The 20104-nt window shown below is 30.9% G+C and overlaps 3 protein-coding genes and 1 long non-coding RNA gene across 5 annotated transcripts in view; 3 read left to right on the top strand and 1 right to left on the bottom strand.

The window, feature by feature from the left end:
* Nucleotides 1-202: 202 nt before the first annotated feature.
* LOC111708418 (uncharacterized) lies at nt 203-14681 on the top strand. The gene is made up of 15 exons (XM_023481784.1): nt 203-383; nt 580-658; nt 1743-1774; nt 7872-7938; nt 8379-8428; nt 8579-8643; nt 9333-9428; nt 9536-9588; nt 10182-10275; nt 11286-11393; nt 12301-12394; nt 12770-12829; nt 13245-13309; nt 13452-13503; nt 14565-14681. Exons 7-15 carry the CDS (start codon nt 9336-9338, stop codon nt 14639-14641), a joined length of 696 nt encoding a protein of 231 aa, XP_023337552.1. The 5' UTR covers nt 203-383; nt 580-658; nt 1743-1774; nt 7872-7938; nt 8379-8428; nt 8579-8643; nt 9333-9335; the 3' UTR covers nt 14642-14681.
* Nucleotides 14682-14805: 124 nt separating this feature from the next.
* LOC111708420 (uncharacterized) lies at nt 14806-15602 on the top strand. Its single transcript, XR_002766663.1, has 2 exons — nt 14806-14843; nt 15156-15602. It is a non-coding gene; the product is annotated as an uncharacterized LOC111708420 (long non-coding RNA).
* An 807-nt stretch (nt 15603-16409) lies between these two features.
* LOC111708416 (protein diaphanous) overlaps nt 16410-20104 on the top strand; it is a 48026-nt gene continuing 44331 nt past the window's right edge. The window contains exon 1 of one of the 2 annotated variants that reach the window (XM_023481779.1): nt 16410-17017. In XM_023481779.1, coding sequence (XP_023337547.1) covers nt 16982-17017 — 36 coding nt within the window. In that variant the 5' untranslated portion in view covers nt 16410-16981. Of the gene's footprint in view, nt 17018-17447; nt 17562-20104 lie in introns of those variants that run through there. The other variant, XM_023481777.1, reaches the window with a different exon arrangement.
* On the bottom strand, nt 17686-20047 carry LOC111708419 (nuclear elongation and deformation protein 1-like). The gene is made up of 6 exons (XM_023481785.1): nt 19961-20047; nt 19087-19136; nt 18476-18511; nt 18304-18387; nt 18118-18196; nt 17686-17846 (listed from the first exon to the last, which is right to left on the bottom strand). Exons 1-6 carry the CDS (start codon nt 19995-19997, stop codon nt 17770-17772), a joined length of 363 nt encoding a protein of 120 aa, XP_023337553.1. The 5' UTR covers nt 19998-20047; the 3' UTR covers nt 17686-17769.

Raw genomic sequence — 20104 nt, forward strand, 5'->3', positions numbered from 1 at the left:
TAAAATAGTAAAAATAAATTTTAAATAATATAAAATTAAGGTCATGTGGAAAATTGGTATGAGGGCCCAAGGGTCTAAAAATCGTATACTAGGACAGACCCGGTCTGTAATAATTGGAAATGAATGACGATGTCAAAATTAGCAAGCTGCTTTTCGTCCCTGACACTATTTAAAGGGTAAGTATTAATTGTTGATACATCTTTATTTTGATTCTGGTGTAGGTGAGCGAGATCTTGAGGGGCAGGTTGGAGAGGAGGAGGTGGTACTTCGTAAAGGACCAGGAGTAGGACGGATAAAGTTGCCAGAGAGGGAGGAGAGGATAGTCGAGCAGGGGATTATTCTTAAACTTGTCTCACATCTACTCACACTTTGCTCGTATACAGGTGAATATGGGGGGTCAGAATGTGGGGGGAAAGGGAGCTAATGCATAGGCCCATGTCGGGAGAGATGGTATTCTTATTCATTTATAGTTCAACTTTTGTGGGGATTAAAATATTTTGAAGGTTTTAAGGATGGTAAGCTTAAAAAAGCTAGGATTCGATGTGTTTAATAAAATTATCAATTACTAATTTATTTTAGTTTTCATTTGTTTGTTCCCTTTAACCTACTGGTTCTGCATAAAGAAAATAAATGATACGGAACGGATTATAATTTTCAGGTCAGTACACAATCAACCGGTTTTTGTCTCTTTTTCAGTTTACTAATTTTATATTTGTTATTTCACATTACGGCTGTAAAATTCAGTACTTATTTTTATTCAGATTCTTGATCTGTCTTGTACTAAACGGACCCGTTGTTAATTCATGAACATAATATGCACAGTTTTAAAATTTTAATGTTTTTTTTATCTCTTACTTCCATATTTTTGACACTTCCACTTGACTGCGTCATAGTTTTAAGTCCACTTGATTTCGGATCTGTGGGTCCGCGAGTTTTTGAGAATTCGGACCCAGTGAGTACAAATATTCCAGATCCTGATTGCACTTGCAAAATAGTTGGATCTTTTTTATCTCGATTTCCACGTTTGTTGTGATTTTGTTTGTTTAATTTTCTTTCAATTTTTTTATGTGATATTTTGCTCTCTAAATTACTTTGTATGTAAAGAATAATTTTATTTCTTAAATGATTGTGAGAACTTGATCTCATGATATGATAAGATTATTGATATAAAAGGGATTAGTTTCATTACAGTTGGGAATCTGTTAAAATAATCAACATTAAGTTCTCCTATTTAGCGGACACTCGTGAGTCTTGTTAACACATGTGTTGAATTTATTTAATTAATGAAACAAACAGAGAAAAGCTTGAGTTAATTTTTAAATATTTTGCGAATTAAACAAATATATTAATCTGTATTTTCTTCAATATTATTTTTTACCCTCACCTTGTTTCTTTTTAAAATATATCCCTCCAATATGCATGTTTAGGAAATTGTGATTCTTTTCTTTAAATTTAAACTTCATTTGAAAAAGATGTTATTTTTGTGGTTGGGAATTGAGGATATTCATTATTGATTATTGATTGATTGATTATTGATTTCTGTTTTTCTTTTTTGGGGGGGGGATAGTTTTGATTAAAATTTGCCATGTTTTGGTAAAATGGGTAAAACATTAAGCTTTCTCATCAGTTTAATGTTTTAATTTTTTATCTTTATTTTTACTTATCATTTCGGATAATCTCTATTTAATGGCGTTGTTTCACTCTGTATATGTTCAGTGTTTATTTACCTCTTGTTATTTCAGGCTCGGAGCTTTAATTGGGAGCAGAGGTCCAGGTATATTGTAAACATTATTCAATTACCCCCCCCCCCACCAGTACGTCCCTGGACTTTGTAGCGAACTACAGGGTGTCCCACGAAACATGACAGTTGGTGAATAGTTTAGAATGTCTTCAATTCCCTAATTTGTTAAGTTGTGTGATACCAAAGAATAAGATCAATAAAAATATTAGATGGGAGTCATGTTATATCAAAATTGATTTCAAAGTAAAATATAATTAAGCAAAAGATTTGTTTAACTAAAAATAGCTATTTATTAAATGTCATGTTTCGTGGGACACCTTGTATTAGTATCATAACGTTTTATTATGGACCACTATTTCAAATTTTTAACAACAAATTGAGAAAAATTCTAAGACGACAAAAATATTTTTGAATCAATAACATCTTTTACTGAAGTTTCATTAGCTATATTAAAATTAAAGCTGTAAAAAACGTTTGGGTTTTTATTTATCCCTGTTTGTGTAAGTAAACAAAATTGAAAACTGAAATATCGCATTCGCGGCATTTATTCAAAGTTGCGCATATTGATACAGATAGATCACAAACCGATTTTGTTCCACTTTTTTCAGATACGTATCGTCGTATATTAAAACCTTGGTATATTCCTAGAGAACGATTTTTGGACCCCCCCCCGCCCCCCCCCCTCCTATCAATTTTGTACATGACAAAATTAGTATTTATTTAGCATTATCCAGGGTTAGGTTAGGTTAAGACACTTTCTGGGCCGAAACAATGTTACTAAAATAAAATGACAATGTTACTAAAATTAAATGACAATGTTAATAAATTAAATGACAATGCTAATAAGATAAAATATGTAATAGTTTAACTAGTTTTCCATGTCGGAGTAAAATGAAGTGATTAAGGCTTTGAGGGTTTGATGGAATAGTTCAAAACATTTGTAAAAACTTCTGAAATATAAACCCGGTTTTTTAAAGTGGAATTGACTATTGATTGCAAAGTTATTTATGGGTTTGATCTTTCACTTAGTAAAACATTTCAGTGTTTCGATTTTTCCTTGACTGAGTAGAGAGGTAGAGTAGGCGAAATGGTTTGGTTTGGGTTTGGGCTGGTAAAGACGACATGACGTGAGAGTGGGGTTAGGAGATAGATTTATGGTCAACAAATACATTTAGATCAAGACAGTTAAGAAATTTGCAACAATTTTCAAGACTGAGTCGATTTTAAAGTGTCGCAGAGCCTTGGCCCTTTATTTGACTCTACTTATAACTTCTAATTTTTGCAGACCATTGATATTTTAATTATAGAACTATAAATGCACTTGTTTTTAGCTTTAGTTTTGAGAAGTAATTGGCAAAATTCTCATAGAGTTTTGCTCGAGAGCTTGCAACCTTTAAAAGTTTGGATCTCTGTGAATTAACAATTTTCCCTTCTTACAAAATCAATCCTCCTCTAAAAATTATTTTAATGAATCTTGTAAAATTTTTTTTTATAGTCTGATTTTATAAAAAAAAAATCTTTAGTTTAGAGAAAAAAAAGGCTCAAAAATCATAAATTATACAAATATTGTTGATTGTTTTGAAACTCATCATAGAGATGGAATCTAGTTTTTTAAACTTTTAAATTTCTTCAGTTCTATAGAGCTGCAATCTACTTTTATTAAACTTTTAAATTTTTGCAATTCTATAGAGATGCAATATAGTCTTTTATACTTTTAAATTTCTTCAGTTCTATAGAGATGCAATCTAGTTTTTTATACTTTTAAATTTCTTCAGTTCTATAAAGATGCAATCTAGTCTTTTATACTTTTAAATTTCTGCAGTTCTATAGAGATGCAATCTAGTTTTTTATACTTTTAAATTTCTGAAGTTCTATAGAGATGCAATCTAGTTTTTTAAACTTTTAAATTTCTTCAGTTCTAAAGAGATGCAATCTAGTTTTTTAAACTTTTAAATTTCTTCAGTTCTAAAGAGATGCAATCTAGTTTTTTATACTTTTAAATTTCTTCAGTTTTATAGAGATGCAATCTAGTTTTTTATGCTTTTAAATTTCTGCAGTTCTATAGAGATGCAATCTAGTTTTTAAACTTTTAAATTTCTTCAGTTCCATAGAGATGCAATCTAGTTTTTTATACTTTTAAATTTCCTCAGTTCCATAAAGATGTATAAAAGTGATACCTATTCTTGTGATAAGCAACCTTTTATAAAATTGCTGATATGAATCGCAATTTGACTATTTTTAAGGTTTAAGATAAATAAACGAAGTACGACAATAACTCAAGTAGTTTCTGATGATTTTTTAAATAAAAGATTTTACAAAGAAGATTCCAGTAGCTTTGGCTCGCCCAAAAACAAACAATGCAGGATTCAAAGGTTAAACCTCTAACAGTTTTTAGGCCTTAAGATATTCGAATTTCTGTTTAATAGTTTAATCAATAAGCCCTGCATTAAATGTTGCCACGCTTTTAATGGTGGACAAAGTATTTCTGAATAAGTTTTAATGTTTCTTTGTTATGAACCAAATTTCTATATTTCACTTTTTGTTCTCAAGTATATACTATTCAATTGTTTAGTCCTTAAGGTTTGAACTTTTAAATGTGTAACTTTAATCCTACTCCGAGATTGTTCCTCTCCGTTTTAGGAGTATTCCAATCCTTCTTAACTACTTCATATATATTATTAACACTGAGATTTTCGTTTAGCTATGTATTTCAGTCCAAGGGAAAAATTTTGACAATATTAATCATATAAATGATTAGTTAAAAAGATAATATAATGACTAATATAGAATTTAATATATAACAATATTTGAATAAAAGTATGAACAATCTGATTTTTATGAATTATATATATATCTATCTTTACTTAATACTATTGGATTTCAACCTCTATGAATCAGTTTAGGGTGAATAGATAAACGAGAATTACGGATATTGACAAAACAAATAGTTACAAATAAAATGATTTATTACCTAGATTTTCCAATTTGTTTCTTCAAAGATACACTTCAAAATCACCGGGTCATTTTACGATAAATACAGATCTGAGAGGAAAAATCTAGGATTCAAATTCCAACTAACTAACCCGAGTCAGGGTCTGTCTTGGCTTTTTATAGTAAACCATGATAGATTGTTCTAGAACATTCTCGAAGCTGTTGCGCTTGTTTTTTGGCGCTGCTCGATAATTTATTCTAGAACTTTCTTGAGACAAAGGTGCATCTTTTCTTCTAGCTGGTTCTAGAAGTTTTAGATGTTTCTACTATCTTTTACCCAGGGTTGTTTAGCCTTGAATCTCGATAATTGATGATAGGTACACAGGCTAATTAGTTCCCAGATTCAAGTCAAATTATATCTTTATCATCAATAATTACAGATGCAATCTAGTTTTTTATACTTTTAAATTTCTGCAGTTCTATAGAGATGCAATCTAGTTTTAATTATACTTTTAAATTTCTGCAGTTCTAGAGATGCTAAGATCTTACAAGAGATGTATAAACGTACAGATTTGTGAATACAGAAAACAGAACTTTTTATTTAAAATCAACATATTAAAATTTGTAGAAATGGTAAATTTCTAAATGATTTTTGAACAAGCGGTTTTATTTACCACTAAATGCTGGGTGGTATTTTTCTTACTGCTCGTGCTCAATTTTAATTAAACTCAATTGAAGGCAACTTTTTAAATGCAACTTGTAAGTTGTACACTTTAGATTATAATCTCTTTAAAGAAGGTCAACTGTTACAATTTAAGTTTGTCATTCCCCATTGGGCTCCTATTAAACTGATGAAACTATACTAAAAATACCATGGTTTAGTCGAGTCATGGATTTAACCATATAAGTCTGTACTCTGTAAGTATACGAAGTCTAGGTAATCAATATTTACAGTCTTACAAACGGCCTTTAAGTCACTGCTCAGAAGTTAAACTCAAAAATATAAAATTTTAAACATTTTGGACGTAAACGATATGTTCCTCTTCATGAACCCTGCACGTGTATTCAATAAATGTGATATACGACACATTCAAAAATGTATATTGCATAATAATGTATATCTTATTTTATATACAGGGTATCCCAGGAAACATGACAGTTGATAAATAGTTATGAATGTCGTCTTCCATATACTGCATTAGATTTTTTGCAGTTTATTTCTTTTGCTTAAATATATTTTACTTTGAAATCTGTTTTACTATAACATGACTCCCACATTATATTTTTATTATTGTCTTTGGTATCAAACAACTTAACAAATTATTAAGAAGACATTCTAAACTATAAACCAACTGTCATTTTCGTGGGACACCCTGTATATGACAATTGATTCTCACAATTTTGGTTTGGTTGAATTTATGATATGTTTTCGGTTAAGTTACAAAATTTTGAAAGGAAAACAAAAGATGATGAAAAATTAAAAAACTGAAAGTTGATGCAACTGAACATAATCTATATAAGGATAAAAATAAATAAAAATTGCAGCGCCATCAATATTTAATGGAAGTAATATTTAATAAAAAAAGAAGTCAGCACCCTTTTTGGCCTTAAAAAAAACCATGGAAACCATAATATTTCACTGATAAAAGGGGCTGAGCCCCATAACCCTCCCCCTTGTATACGTCTCTGCATATAAGCCTTTTTAGGCGTTCCAAAATATGGTTTTCCTTCTTACTGTAAACTTCAGTTCATTTGAAATAAGGCTGACTTTTAAAAACTAAAGGGTAAGACAAGGGAGGAGGGCTTTAACTTGACAGTACACCAAGTTAATTAACTCGATCTCTTGTGTTCTAAGAGTTCTAATTGTATCTTTATAAAATTGACGAAGATACATCTAAAGAATTTTGTTGATTTAATAATTTGGAATCTGGACAAATTTCATGCAGTATCTCAGTTAGTTTTGAAGGTGCTGAAAATGTATACAGTGATAACAAGAAAACAATGGAGTAGAAAGACGACATTATAGCAATATTTAAGCGTTTTGATGTTGTTACGAAGCAAATATTTTTACTAGAAGTTAGCAAAGGACAATTCAAGTGAAAATGGTCTATTTAAACTGAGCTGAAAACTTTAGAATTGGATACCCTTAATCCAGATCTGATCTGAATTATCCACCGTGGAAACTTTTTAATCCGCTCAATTGTTTGATATCGACACAGCCGGCCAGGCCTGTTCTAAACATATTTCATTCATCAGGCCTTTCATTGGACTGCAAAAAGTATTTAATTCATCAAAGTGTTTTTTGAGTATACTCGTATCTTTACAATAACTAAGAACAGTTAAAAAGGAGGAATTTTTTTTAAATTGAAATTTTACAGAAGGTTCTTGACCTAAGAAATTTTTTCAAATTAACGAAAATTATATAAAAAAAACGTTATTTTTTGGATGTTCACGGCCTTAAAATTTGTATTTTCGTGATCCGTCAAATTTTTCAGATTTACATTTTTTTGCTCAGGACGGGGAAAAATACCGAGTAAATCAATAATGTTAATTATGGAACATCCTAAACCCTTATGTTTATTTGGACACCCGACCATTACAAATTACAATGCTGCATATTTTGTTAGTCTTATACTTGAAATATATGTCTATACGTACATTTTTTATGTATTGTCCGAAATAACTTTTAAAAGTCGCATGCTTAAAAAATTTGAGAAATCAGAAAAAATATTTTAAAAAGACGTACTGGAGCCCCCCGCTTAAAAACACTAATTTTCTGAAAAAAAGAGTCAAGCAACAAGCATTTTTTTAGGGGTTGGGGGCTCCGGGCAAAGGGAAATCAAGAAAATATGAATGAACAAACTCTACTCTACCCCTATTCCAATACGTTCACTCCTAGCTTAACCATTACTGTACATCCCCCACCCCTCTTCAAAAACACTTTACCTTTCCCCCTTCGGCCTCCACTTCATATAATTATTAATATCGTATCCTCTGGGTCCTCCTCCTTCACCCTCTGATAAAACCTCAACTCACCCAAACTTTCCTTGTTTTTTTTTTTAAGAACTGGAGGATAAGTTTGAACATTGAACACTTGACATACGTTTAAACTTATTCAAAATCTTATTATATACATCATACGAGACCATAAAAGTGTCTCAGCTCGTACAACTACAAAATTTATTGAATGTTTGTTTAGGGAGAGTGCTTGTATTTCCTTGGATTGATAGAACCCAGACTGTTTACGTCGCAAACTCAGCTTTCAGGAAAATTATCAATAAATACCATCAATCAGTATATTAAAACAAGACATTCATATATATCTTCCCTTTAGCCGGCCCAACGGCTGGACCGAATGTCTGAAATTTATTATGGACACTACTCATGGGTAGCCTAGGGGTGACAAAGTCTAATTTTTTTTCTTTTAAATATATATATACTGATGATTGCATAAAAGCATGAAACAATTTGTTTATGAATAAAATGTTATAAGAAGATTGTTGCGTTTCAACTGATATATATTTTCCCACGGGCAACGCCGGGCTTTCAGTTTGTCTTTCTTTTCATCTTAATTGAAAAATTTAACAGTTCTTAAGATAAAGATTTTTTTTCGTTGAATTTGTACTACATCAATTAAACTCATGAGTTAGTGCTAGAACCATTAAAACGAAAGAATTTGATTGATGGATTTACTATTAAAATACAGTGTTCCTCCCCAACAATTGATCACTCATGATGGAGGAATTATCGAGATAGGTAAATAATAAAACTCACTAATTCTTAGCGCTGGTTTGGCGAATCTCTAAATAAATGTTGGCATTATTTGCGTTTTAAAATATCTTCTTTTGCAAATATTTATCAAATGTTTATTTTTTATTCAAGTTATTTAATTAATTTTTACGTCAGGAGCTGAGGTTCACTACGCGGTTGTTGACTGTGTAGCACTTGTTCGTGAGGTTGCCGACCATCAGGTACTTTAAGGGGATATTTTGGTTGATATTTTCACTTAGATCCATTTCAAATCCGCTAGATCCATAATATTTAGCTCTGAAGCAGTGTTGATAGTAATACTGAAGGAAGATACACCAGGAACCCACATATATTAGGTTTCAGAAAAGTGTAAACAAACTCGGTGATACTCGGGCAGAGTTTTGTTTCTATGTTTCTTACGATAACTGCAGTATGCTTTATTAGTAAACAAAAATACAATGGGTCCCTTTGTATCGGTGCTTAGGATCCAAAGGGCAAGATATTAACTAAAAACTGTGAAAACACTTTTTGCTCTCAAAACCCAAACCTGAAAAAAGAGATTATTAAAATTTTCATAAACTCTGAATGGTCCATCAACTTTTAACATTAATAAGGAAAAAAGAAAGAAAAATTATTTAAAAATTCTTCTTTTGTTGAAAAAATCAGTAAATCTTAACAGAACATGACTTGGATACTGATAATTTTTTATCAGGGCGGATCCAGGATCCGGATCCGCAATAAAATGACATGTCTCTTAAGCACTGTGAATCTTCCCGAGTATGGTCTATATATTCATAATTTTATTGTTGCTTAATAATCTTTACAAAGATTAATAATGTTTAGGAAATAATCAGATCTCTAGCTAGAACTATTCTACTCAAGCTGATTATTTTAGAATATTGATGTTTAGGAAATGATTAGATCTCTAGCTAGAACTATTCTACTCAGGCTGATTATTAAGAAGAATATTGATCAGCTGGTGAAAGACAAGCAAAGCGCTTCACTGGTAGGACTTATATATTTAAAAAAATTATTTTTAAAAAATTTCTTCTTTGCTATTAAATAATTAATAGAAGTCACTTTTTTGGATATAAAAGTTTAAATTGATTTCAGGATGTGAAGAAGGAGATTAATGGACAAGTTAGAAAATGGGGTTTGGACATAAGGTATTTTGTATAGACAAAAAAATAAAATTTTAATATTTAGATTTTTTCTTCAGAACTGGTTTTAATCAGGCATGTTTTCCCCTACCTTTCTTTTCAAACTCAGAACTCCCCACAGAGTAGATATTGATAGAGGTTCAGTGTACTGAGTACAGCATGCAAGCTGGGCAAAACTGTACAATTTTAGAAAAATTGGGATTGATTGTGAATGTATTCTTAAAAAAACAAGTTATTTTTCCATTGCTTCCTTTTTTTACTTTCTTATTTTTTGCTTACATTTTAGGCGAAACGTATTTATCTATATCTCTCAGATCATTTATTATTGATGTTTACGCCTGCAAAATAAATGATCTAAATATATGCCAAAATCGAAGTTCAAAACAAACCCCTAAAGACCCCTCTGTATGCGTTCTATAAAAATCCCACTTCGTCTTGGAATCCAGGTTTCTTGAGATGAGTTTGTTGGTGTCTATCTTTGTCTATGTTGCTCCCCCAGAATGCCAAGTTCAAAGTTCAAAAATACCAAAGATACGATTTTTTCCAACCTAAAAATTGTTTCAGAACATACAGAACATTTTTTAAAATTATTATTTCAGAGCTGTTGTTCTCTCCGATGTAAAAGTATTGAAATCTCCTGTAAAGGAGGGAGGTATTCCACCTCTACTAGCCAGTCTAGGTCATACAACACAGGTAGGAATATTTATAAATTCTTAAAAGGGACTGTAAGCGTAATTCCAAGTAATCCTCGGGGCAAAGATTGCAATGTCCGACTCACAAAGGTACCCTTCAAAGCTTTGTCTGATCAAGTGTGAATTAAATATCAATGTTTATAATTTTGTAAACTGATTAGTTTTAGTACTGTTTTCTCTACAAAAGTGACTTGCGCATAGAGATGGATCTTTTTATTTTTTTTAAACGATCGTTTCGTTATGAAAATGACGACGAAAAAATGAAAAACGAAACGATCGTTTTTAAAAAGTTCGTTGTTTCATTAACGATCGTTAACGAAGAGAGGAGGAGAGAGGAAATCCACCTGAAGGGCATCAGTACTTATCATTGTATAGTTGTGTAATAGAACTTATAGCTCCACCACAACATTTACCTGCATGTAAGACAACCTTCGATAAAATTGCATGCAAGACATTATTCATAATCGTCTTCATATATGTCGAAAAACAAATTTATCAATGAAATTTTTTTAGTAACAATCGTATAAAAAACGGTTGCTTATCGTGTTTATAAAAACGATCGTTTTCAAAAGCGATGTTATTCGTTTTCTAAAAGTTCAAAACGAGTAGATCGGGTTAAACAACGATAGTTTTTTTCCGAAAATCTTCCTTAGAAATACTACAATATCTTTTCCATTTTTGATAAGATTATTGTGAATCGGGCATTACCATCCTTGCATGGGCGTCACTTAAAATTGCGTTTACAGTCCCTTTATTAAGAAAATTCTTTGTTTCCTTGCTTTCCCTGAACACTGTACGTAGATTGTAAAGAATGTGGATGTACATTGCGAATTTAAAAGATCTTGTTAAAAGGTAGGATTGACTGACTCCGTTCATTAGAAATAAAGCAAGAAATAATTTTTTTCCATCATGTGAAATCTTTCAATAATAAGCAAGATTTCTCTCAATTTATCTTTTAGTATTTAAATCAAAACCTTTACGTAGTTTCTTATTTGAAAAAAGTATTTTTAGACCCTCTCCCCAGCAGCATTTGCAAAGTACATCTACTCCATGGAGGAGGAGGAGGAGGAGACGGGGAACCTCATAGATATCCAGGATTCAATAGAAGAAGCTGAACAGGTACACGGAGAACATAAACTCAATCTGAATACAGGAGAGACTGAAAATTGGTTACGAGCATTTTGTATGTATGTTCCTAGGAAAGGAACAGCTGGTCTGCGGGGCTATTTTTTTAGAGGAAGAACAGCTGGTATAGAAAATTCTAAATGTTTAAGAGAAAGAACAGCTGGTCTAGAATATTCTGTATGTTTACGGGAAGAACAGCTGGTTTAGTATGTTTAGAGGAAGAACAGCTGGTCTAGAATATTTTATATGTTTAGGATAAGAACAGCTGGTCTAGAATATGCTATATGTTTAGGAAAAGAACAGCTGGTCTAGAATATTCTAATGTTTAAGAGAAAGAACAGCTGGTCTAGAATATTCTATATGTTTAGGAGAAGAACAACTGGTTTAGAATATTCTAAACGTTTAGAAGAAGAACAGCTGGTCTAGATTATTTTATATGTTTAGGAGAAGAACAGCTGGTCTAGAATGCGCTAAATGTTTAAGAGAAAAAATAGCTGTTCTAGAAAATTCTATATGTTTGAGGAAGAACAGCTGGTCTAGAATATTCCATATGTTTAGAGGAAGAACAGCTGTTCTAGAATATTCTATATGTTTTGAGGAAGAACAGTTGGTCTAGAATATTCTTCAGGTTTAGGAACAGCTGGTCTAGAATATTCTATATGTTTAGAGGAAGAACAGCTGGTCTAGCATATTCTATATGTTTAGAGGAAGAACAGTTGGTCTAGAATATTATACATGTTGGCGCTACGACATCTGCTCTAATTCCATTTGCTCTATGGCCATTTGCTCTAGTTCCATTTGCTCTATTAACCATTTGCTACTTAGCTCATAGATCACGACGTTTGCTCTATATCTCATCTGCTCTATACGTCAATTGATCTAGAATATTCCACATGTTTAGGGGAAGACCAGCTGGTCGGTTTGTCTGCAGAATATTCTAGAAACTGAGAAAATCGAGGCGGAAAATATCGGAACTTACACTCTGATTCTCTCAGGAACAGAATTAAGAAATTTAAAATATTTAGAAATTTATTTATTTCCTCAAAAATCATCTCTTGTTTTAACCAATCAAGTTACAACATATGCGTGATTTCTTTAAAAGTTAGACATACATTTTTTTTCATAGAAATTACACTTTTGAACCCATATCTTCTCTCCAGTCTTGACTTCAAAACTCAGTTCAGCAATTTGATTGGTTCAAACAAAGCTTGTCTTAAGGAGAATTCATTAACTGCCAGGACATTAGAATTCTAACCAGCAACGGTTTAGATCAAAACGCATTTGTTTCATATCTCATTTCATTTATGTGAGTTTTGTTTTATAGGAAGTTGTTGCTTTGCTGTTCAAATTTAAATATTTTTACTGTTCAGATGTTGGAACTAAATTATTGATGAGTATTACAGACACTTCTAAAACTTGTTGCGTCGTAGGTAATTACTATTAAGTTTTCTTACTCAACTAGTATGTTGCTTTTGACATTTATATGGTTTAGAAATTTCGGTACTGGGATTGTATTTACTATATGTTGTATCAAGGGTGTATGAAGAAGAGTCCTGTACTAAAATGAATAATTGGGTTTGACAAAACAAAAAACTGACAAACTATCAAGAAATATCGCAGTTTTCTTTAAGTTTATAGTTATGAATGATAATTAACTCATACAAACATTTTTATTTAATATTTATACTTGTTGATGGGGGAAAAAAGATAAAAAGATACTTTAACTTGTTAAGTCTCAAATACTTTTGTTTCACCTCAAAAGTATTCTATATCATTGAAACCAAAAAAAAAAACTTGGTATAAAACTAGAAATAGTGAAATCACAACACGATAAATCTATTTTAGATAAAGAAGTTGAGAGTGATGTTTGTTTAACACTGACTAGTTCTGATCTAGCTGGTATTCTTAAGGTAATAAATTGGTTGATCGATTAATTGATTGATTTCGCCTCTAAATCTTGGTATCTATTGCATACCTTATCAGTTAAGACTAGATCATGAAATTAGAAAAAAATGTTTTTTAAAACTTACTTTTTGAAACTAATTATTTTAGGGAAGTCTTCCTCCCCTGCAGGCATACCTCTCCAATAGGATTCAGATAACAGGTGCTGAGGGAGTGGGTTCTGTTTTATATGGAGGATGGGGGGGGGGGGGGGGGGGGGGATCGAGTGGGTAGAGACTAAAGAAGTTGTTTATTTATTCTGATACTGCGACCAAACTTTCTCTCATGGTGTTTAGTCTTAGTTTTTAAATTATTAGAATACGATCACCTTGCTTACCATGTTTTCTTACCATGTTTTCTTTCCCGATTATTATTATTATTATTATTATTATTATTACACCTTTCTCATTTGTTTCCTATTTTTAGTACTTAACCCTAGATAAATTTTCCTCTTAAAGGGAGTGACCGGCAATCTACGGAAGTAGTTGAACTGAGAATGTAGTATTGTGGAGTCATTTTTTTTGGATTCATTTGCGACATACATAACGTTTTAATTATGTTTAATTACTGAGTTTAAGCGCAAAGTCGACTTTCAAAATCATCCGTTTGGGTGGTTACGTTTTGAGAATCGATTTTTTAAAAATTATTAAATAACGACAACAATACATGCATCAAAAATTCTACAGTAAATTAATTAGTTGTTTAGGAACAGGTTGAGAAAATAAAAATTAACTCTTATCATCGAAAATGAGTAATCTTAATCAGTTATTAGTTTCTGTAATCTCTCATTGTTCACAAACATTTTCTGCAGATTTTCTGGAATTTTTATTGAAAAGACGACATTTGAAGAATTCAAGAAGTCTGTGAACAAATTCGTAAAGGTTAAAAAATTCAATAAAATGATGAAAAAAGAAATAATTGATTCTAACATTGAATTATTGACAAATTTATTTTGAGAAATATGTTCCTAAACATATAATTAATTTACCGTAGTTTTTTTTTACATTTTTTGTCGTCGTTATTTAATAATTAAAAAAAAACGATTCTCAAAATTCCTCTTTATTATCTCCTGGTGTTCATATCCTACAGTATTAACTTTAATCAAGGGATTTATCTACAAATTTAAAAGTGCCCAATGCCCACACTGGATATCGAGATCAAGCGTTTCAGATTATCGACACTCCATACAAAATTTACGACCTCTGAACTCTAGATCATATTTAGGAGATGTGAGGAAACTAATGTTCCTGGAGAAGATGGGGAATAAGACTCATAAACCTGGACAAACCTTCCACATCTAGATATATTAACAGTTAACATTGAATCCCGCTAATCTAAAAACGTATTTATGCAAGTCTATAATAAAACCAGCTCTTTTCAAATAAAAGACATTTTCTTTTACAAAAATTAGATAATATCAGTGCTTAGGATCCATTAAATTTTGATGCGGATCCGGATCCTGGATCCGCACTGGACAAAAAATGGATTTTGATCCGGATTCAGGTCAATGTTTTTAGATTTACTTAATTTTTAACAAAAAATAATTTTTTAATTTTTGTTTTATTTTTTTCGCTTATTTTTATCCTAAAACTTCATGAACCATTCAGAAATGAGGAAATTTTTATTATCTCTTTTTTTTCAAAAGTTCAGGTTTTGGGTTTTAGGAGTAAAAAAGTTTTTTTTTGGCAGTTTTTGGTTGCTATTTTACCTCTTGTATCCGGATCCCTCCACATTTTTGCGGATCCGGATCCAGGAATCCAAAATCTCACGGATCCAACGGATCCGTATCCTAAGCACTGGATAATTCATTCATAGATTGTCATTACCAAGGTAGTGTTTATGTACGCGAATTTATGAATTTGATAATCGTTAAATTTATTTTTTAGCTGTTACGGGCTGAACCCACATAGTTGGCGTAGAAAATAAACCATAAATTTGCAATAAACATAAAGTCTAGTGTACACTGCGAAAATACTTAATGTGCATATTTTGTACACTACACCACTGCATTCTACATTGTACAACATGCTTTAGACAGATCTTATAAATTGCAACGTTTTCATTACCAAAGAGCATTAAAAATGTGCAATAAAAATTGAGGAAAATACCCCGATGCATCAAATATTATTTTCTCAAATTGACATGCTTAATTTATTATTCTAAGCAAACAGAACTATTTAATTATTTGTTAAAGTTGTTATTCAACGAATCCTAATCTGAGCTTAATATTTTTAGTCTGAGTTAATCCTTGCTAGTCCAAAGTTTTCTTGTGAAACGCTTTAAATTTGATTTGAGACCTAAATTTTCGTTTTCCTTTTTCTATCTAAAAACATTTTTATCTTGTTCCTAAAAAATAATATGCGATCTGATTTTGCAAGAATAAACCAGAACTGCTAAAATTTTATTCAATACGTTTGGTTGCCTAGATTTAGATTTGCGTTTAAAGGCCTAATCAAAATAATTGTTATTATTTTTCTCAGAATTCTTAATACTTTTGTTTTATTAAATTTAAATTGTTAAGTACAGTCACTAATTTGAATGTTAAATATTAAAGTATCTATTTTAAGTTGTTCAGTAGTAAAAAGTCGCAATTTTTGAATTGGTTTGAGCTATAGTCACTGAGATGTAATTTCACAAGAATAGTTACTTTATTTTATTATTCACAAGAATAATTACTTTATTGTAATATTCAAAAGAATAGTCACTTTATTGTATTGTTCAGAAGAAGAGTCACACTGTATTATTCAGAAGAATAGTTACTTTATTGTATTGTTTGGAAGAATAGTCACATTGTATTATTCAGAAGAATAGTTACTTCATTATATTGTTCTGAAGAATAGTCACATTGTATTATTGAGAAGAATAGTTACTTTATTGTATTGTTCTTAAGAATAGTCACATTGTATTATTCAGAGAAATTGTTACTTCATTGTATTGTTCTGAAGAATAGTTACTTCATTGTATTGTTCTGAAGAATAGTCACATTGTATTATTCGGAAGAATAGTTACTTCATTGTATTGTTCAGAAGAATAGTCACATTGTATTATTCTGAAGAATAGTTTCTTCATTGTATTATTCTGAAAAATAGTCGCATTGTATTATTTAAAAGAATAGTTACTTCATTGTATTGTTCAGAAGAATAGTCACTTCATTGTATTATTTAGAAGAATAGTTACTTCATTGTATTGTTCAGAAGAATAGTCACATTGTATTGTTCTGAAGAATTGTTACTTCATTATATTGTTCTGAATAGTCACTAAATTAAATTTTTTACTATTATAGTCCCGCAGTTGTTCAGTAGCATAGTCAATAATTTAAATTGTTCAGTAGTATAGTCACAAATTTAAATTGTTCAGTAGTATAGTCACTTAATTTATGTAAAATGTAGCACTTTAATTGTAATTGTTCAGCATTACAATCCCTCTTTTTGAATCATGGTTAGTATTTACATGAAAATTGTGAACAACATTTTACTTATAATTTAATTACCTAGTCACAATGTATGAACATAACCCTTATATGCATAAAATACCCAATCATTTGTTTATTTCAGTAAAATGTGAGAAAATGTGAATCTGACCTGTTGAAGAGTAAATGTGAAACAGTGATATTTGAATTCTATATTTGTGGATAAAAACTAATGTCTTCACGAGACAAGATGAAGTCTAGAGGAATGGTAAGTACATTTTTAACTCTCCTTTTTTGCTAGGATTAACATGATTATGATTTTTGTTGTGATTCATATGATTGGGAAACAAATAATTTTACATAACACGCCCCCCCCTCCTTGCCTTCTTCAACCCTTGCAATCAGTTAAAGAAATTGTTGATATTGTTAAAGTACTGTTTTCTAATTGTTGAAACTGCCATTTTCATTTGCACGTTAAATCTATCTAGAATTGAAAATGTTATCACGAATTTAATCTATAAATTATATTATTTTGTCAGTTTACAACTTGAAGTTAGTCATTATAATGTACACCTGTGACCTTGAGGGAAGCGTATACTTTACAAAATGTGAAAATAAGCTAGTATACAGAAGACAGCTGGTCTAGTTTAGGATAATACAAGGGTTACATCACCTAGGAGAGAATAGAGTTTGCTTTCTTACTTCAGTTAAATTTTATCGTGAACAGAATCTGTTTTTCAATTTTCGTTTTTAAAATATTTAAAGATATGAAAGAAAAAGAAAAGGAAAAGAACAGAACCGCTAAAGGAATGGTGAGCGATATTTTATAGATAAAGAAATGAATTATCTTATCCATTAAAAAAAATTCATTTAAAAAAAAACAATATTAGTATTTTAATCCTTGACGAAAATAGTTTTATATCAGGAGTAAGAAAATTGGGATAAAAATATTTTTTATTAGGAAAAGAAAAAGTGAACAATTCATTAAACAATTCGTAGACAATTTGTTCAATGTTTATTTTACACTGTTGGATAAATTATCTGAATCCTCGAGGACTGTTCAGCATAGGATGATATTTCACCAGTTTCAATATTAACTAAACATAATTCAATTTATTAAAATGAGCTCAAGAAAATTTTAAAATGGCCAAAAGTAAGAAAATTTATTAGTTTTGTAAGTGGCATTTTTTTTACACACAGATTGTTACTACCCAAATTAGCTTAAAAAAATTTTATAAACATATCTGTAAGAAATGAAATTTTAAGAGAATTTAGCAGTTAGGTGTGTGTGTGTGGAGGGGGGGGGGTGAGAGAAAGTGAATCATTAAATAATGTTAAGCACTAATGATAATTAATATAAAAGATTACCTAAATGTCCGTCTGTGTCGACTATGTAGATGTTGTCAGGACTAATACCAGCATTGCTGTATGCCTTCTCATCAGAATCCTAATTTAATTAGAAATTCTTGTTTTAAATCCACATCCTTTAACGTTTCTTTCTCGCACTTGAATGGGGGGAGGGGTTTCAGGAGAATGTTCATTCTTATATTTTACCTTGTTACCGTAAGCTGAAACCACGGTATCCATTATATTAGTCTTAGATTCGGTGTTAAAAGTTCTCCAAACATCCAAGATGGTCTGAAAAATATCCTAAATTTATATGTTAATTAAAATAATTTTATTAAAAATTCTACAAATGAAATTTTACGGTTATTTTCGATTTTACCTTTGTTTTTTGTTGATCCGGGTTCTGTAGCACGACCTTGAAAACTTTTTATTATTATGTTTCAACTGATAAGAAACGTAATTTAAGATTCTAATATTTACCATGGATAAATTGGATTTGTTCCATTCGTATATGATTACAAGATACTAGGTCCAATGAGAGTAAAACTAAGGAGAAGGATTTGTTTACATTTTTCTGTGAAATATTGTAAACAATAAAAAATATGGCTAAATTTATGGACAGGGCCTGGGCAGGAATGCCGCGTCTGTTCAACTACTATTTTTACAAATCTGTAATTTAGTTTGTTAGCAAAACAAATCTGTTCTCAGTGCTAGTGTAGATGCTAGTGAATACAGTAAGCAATTAATCTCCATATTTTAAGAAGAATATTTTTATTATATAATCTGTACAGTAGGACCCATACAACTGTGGAATAGGAAGAGTACGTCATTTAATCAATCTTGTGTTTAACCAACCTATTGGCTGCAAGTACACAGTATACTGTTATGTGTTCATTTAATTATTTCATTTTACAGTCGTCTTCCTATTCCACAGTGTTATGGGTCCCACTGTATAAATATTAAGTATTAATCTAGAAAGTTTATATTTACCTCTGTATGTAAACTTGCAAGAAAACTGTTTGCAGAAAAAAGAACAGGACCTGAATGGTTGAATTCAAGATTATCATCTAGAAAATAAAAACTGTGGAAAAGAAAGACGACACCTAAAGGGACTTAAAGGGTAATATTAAGTGACTCTCAGCTCAACGTAAATCTGGCAATACCCGATTTACACTGTTTGTACAATAGTATGAATAAGATATCCATCATCCATGTTAATCCTTTTTAAACCCGGTTATTTTTAATTCTCTGCAAAGTAACTTGCGTATTTCTCCTGCAGGAAAATCATGGAGAAATAAACAGAATCACACACTTTTCAGTTAAAAAAGATTTATCTTCCACATTATTGATCAGATAAAGGTTTCAAGGGTACAGTTGTGAGTTGGGCAATGGGCATGCTTCTTGAAATGAAGGGTCACTTGAAATTACGTCTACAGTACTTTCAATCAAGCATTATTGTTTGATGTTGTTATGAAGCAAAAAGTTTAATATGTTGCTAGGATAACAGCTTAAACAAAGTGGGTCTATTTACTGCATGCACTGAACGATTACTGGGCTATATGTTTATTGGACTATTTAAAAAAATCTTGAATTTAGAAGTCGTCTTATTTTTTCAGTTTTTTGGGTCCTTTAGTACTGAACCCTTTCTTCATATAGTCAGAATGTTGCGGAACATACTAATGTGAATTTAAGTAATCTTAAGAATGCCTTCCGTGCATGGATTCAGAATTTCTTCAAAGGTTTGGCTCAACATTTTTTGGAACCTACATACAACCATGCATGTCGTAACATTATCCATTATTAGAGGGTTTTTATTGTAAAAAAATATTTTCAAAGATTTGATTCTGTTAGAAGGGTTGATTACCTAAGGGCAGAGAGAATCCATTTAAATTCTGTAGCATTTCAAACAGATATTCTTTAGTCTCAGCATCTTGACTAATTGATCTATAAATATAAATTCTGTAGCATTTCAAACAGATATTCTAGTCTCAGCATCTTGACTAATTGA

This window comes from Eurytemora carolleeae, unplaced genomic scaffold (assembly GCF_000591075.1).
Source record: "Eurytemora carolleeae unplaced genomic scaffold, Eaff_2.0 scaffold874, whole genome shotgun sequence".
NCBI lineage: Eukaryota > Metazoa > Arthropoda > Copepoda > Calanoida > Temoridae > Eurytemora > Eurytemora carolleeae.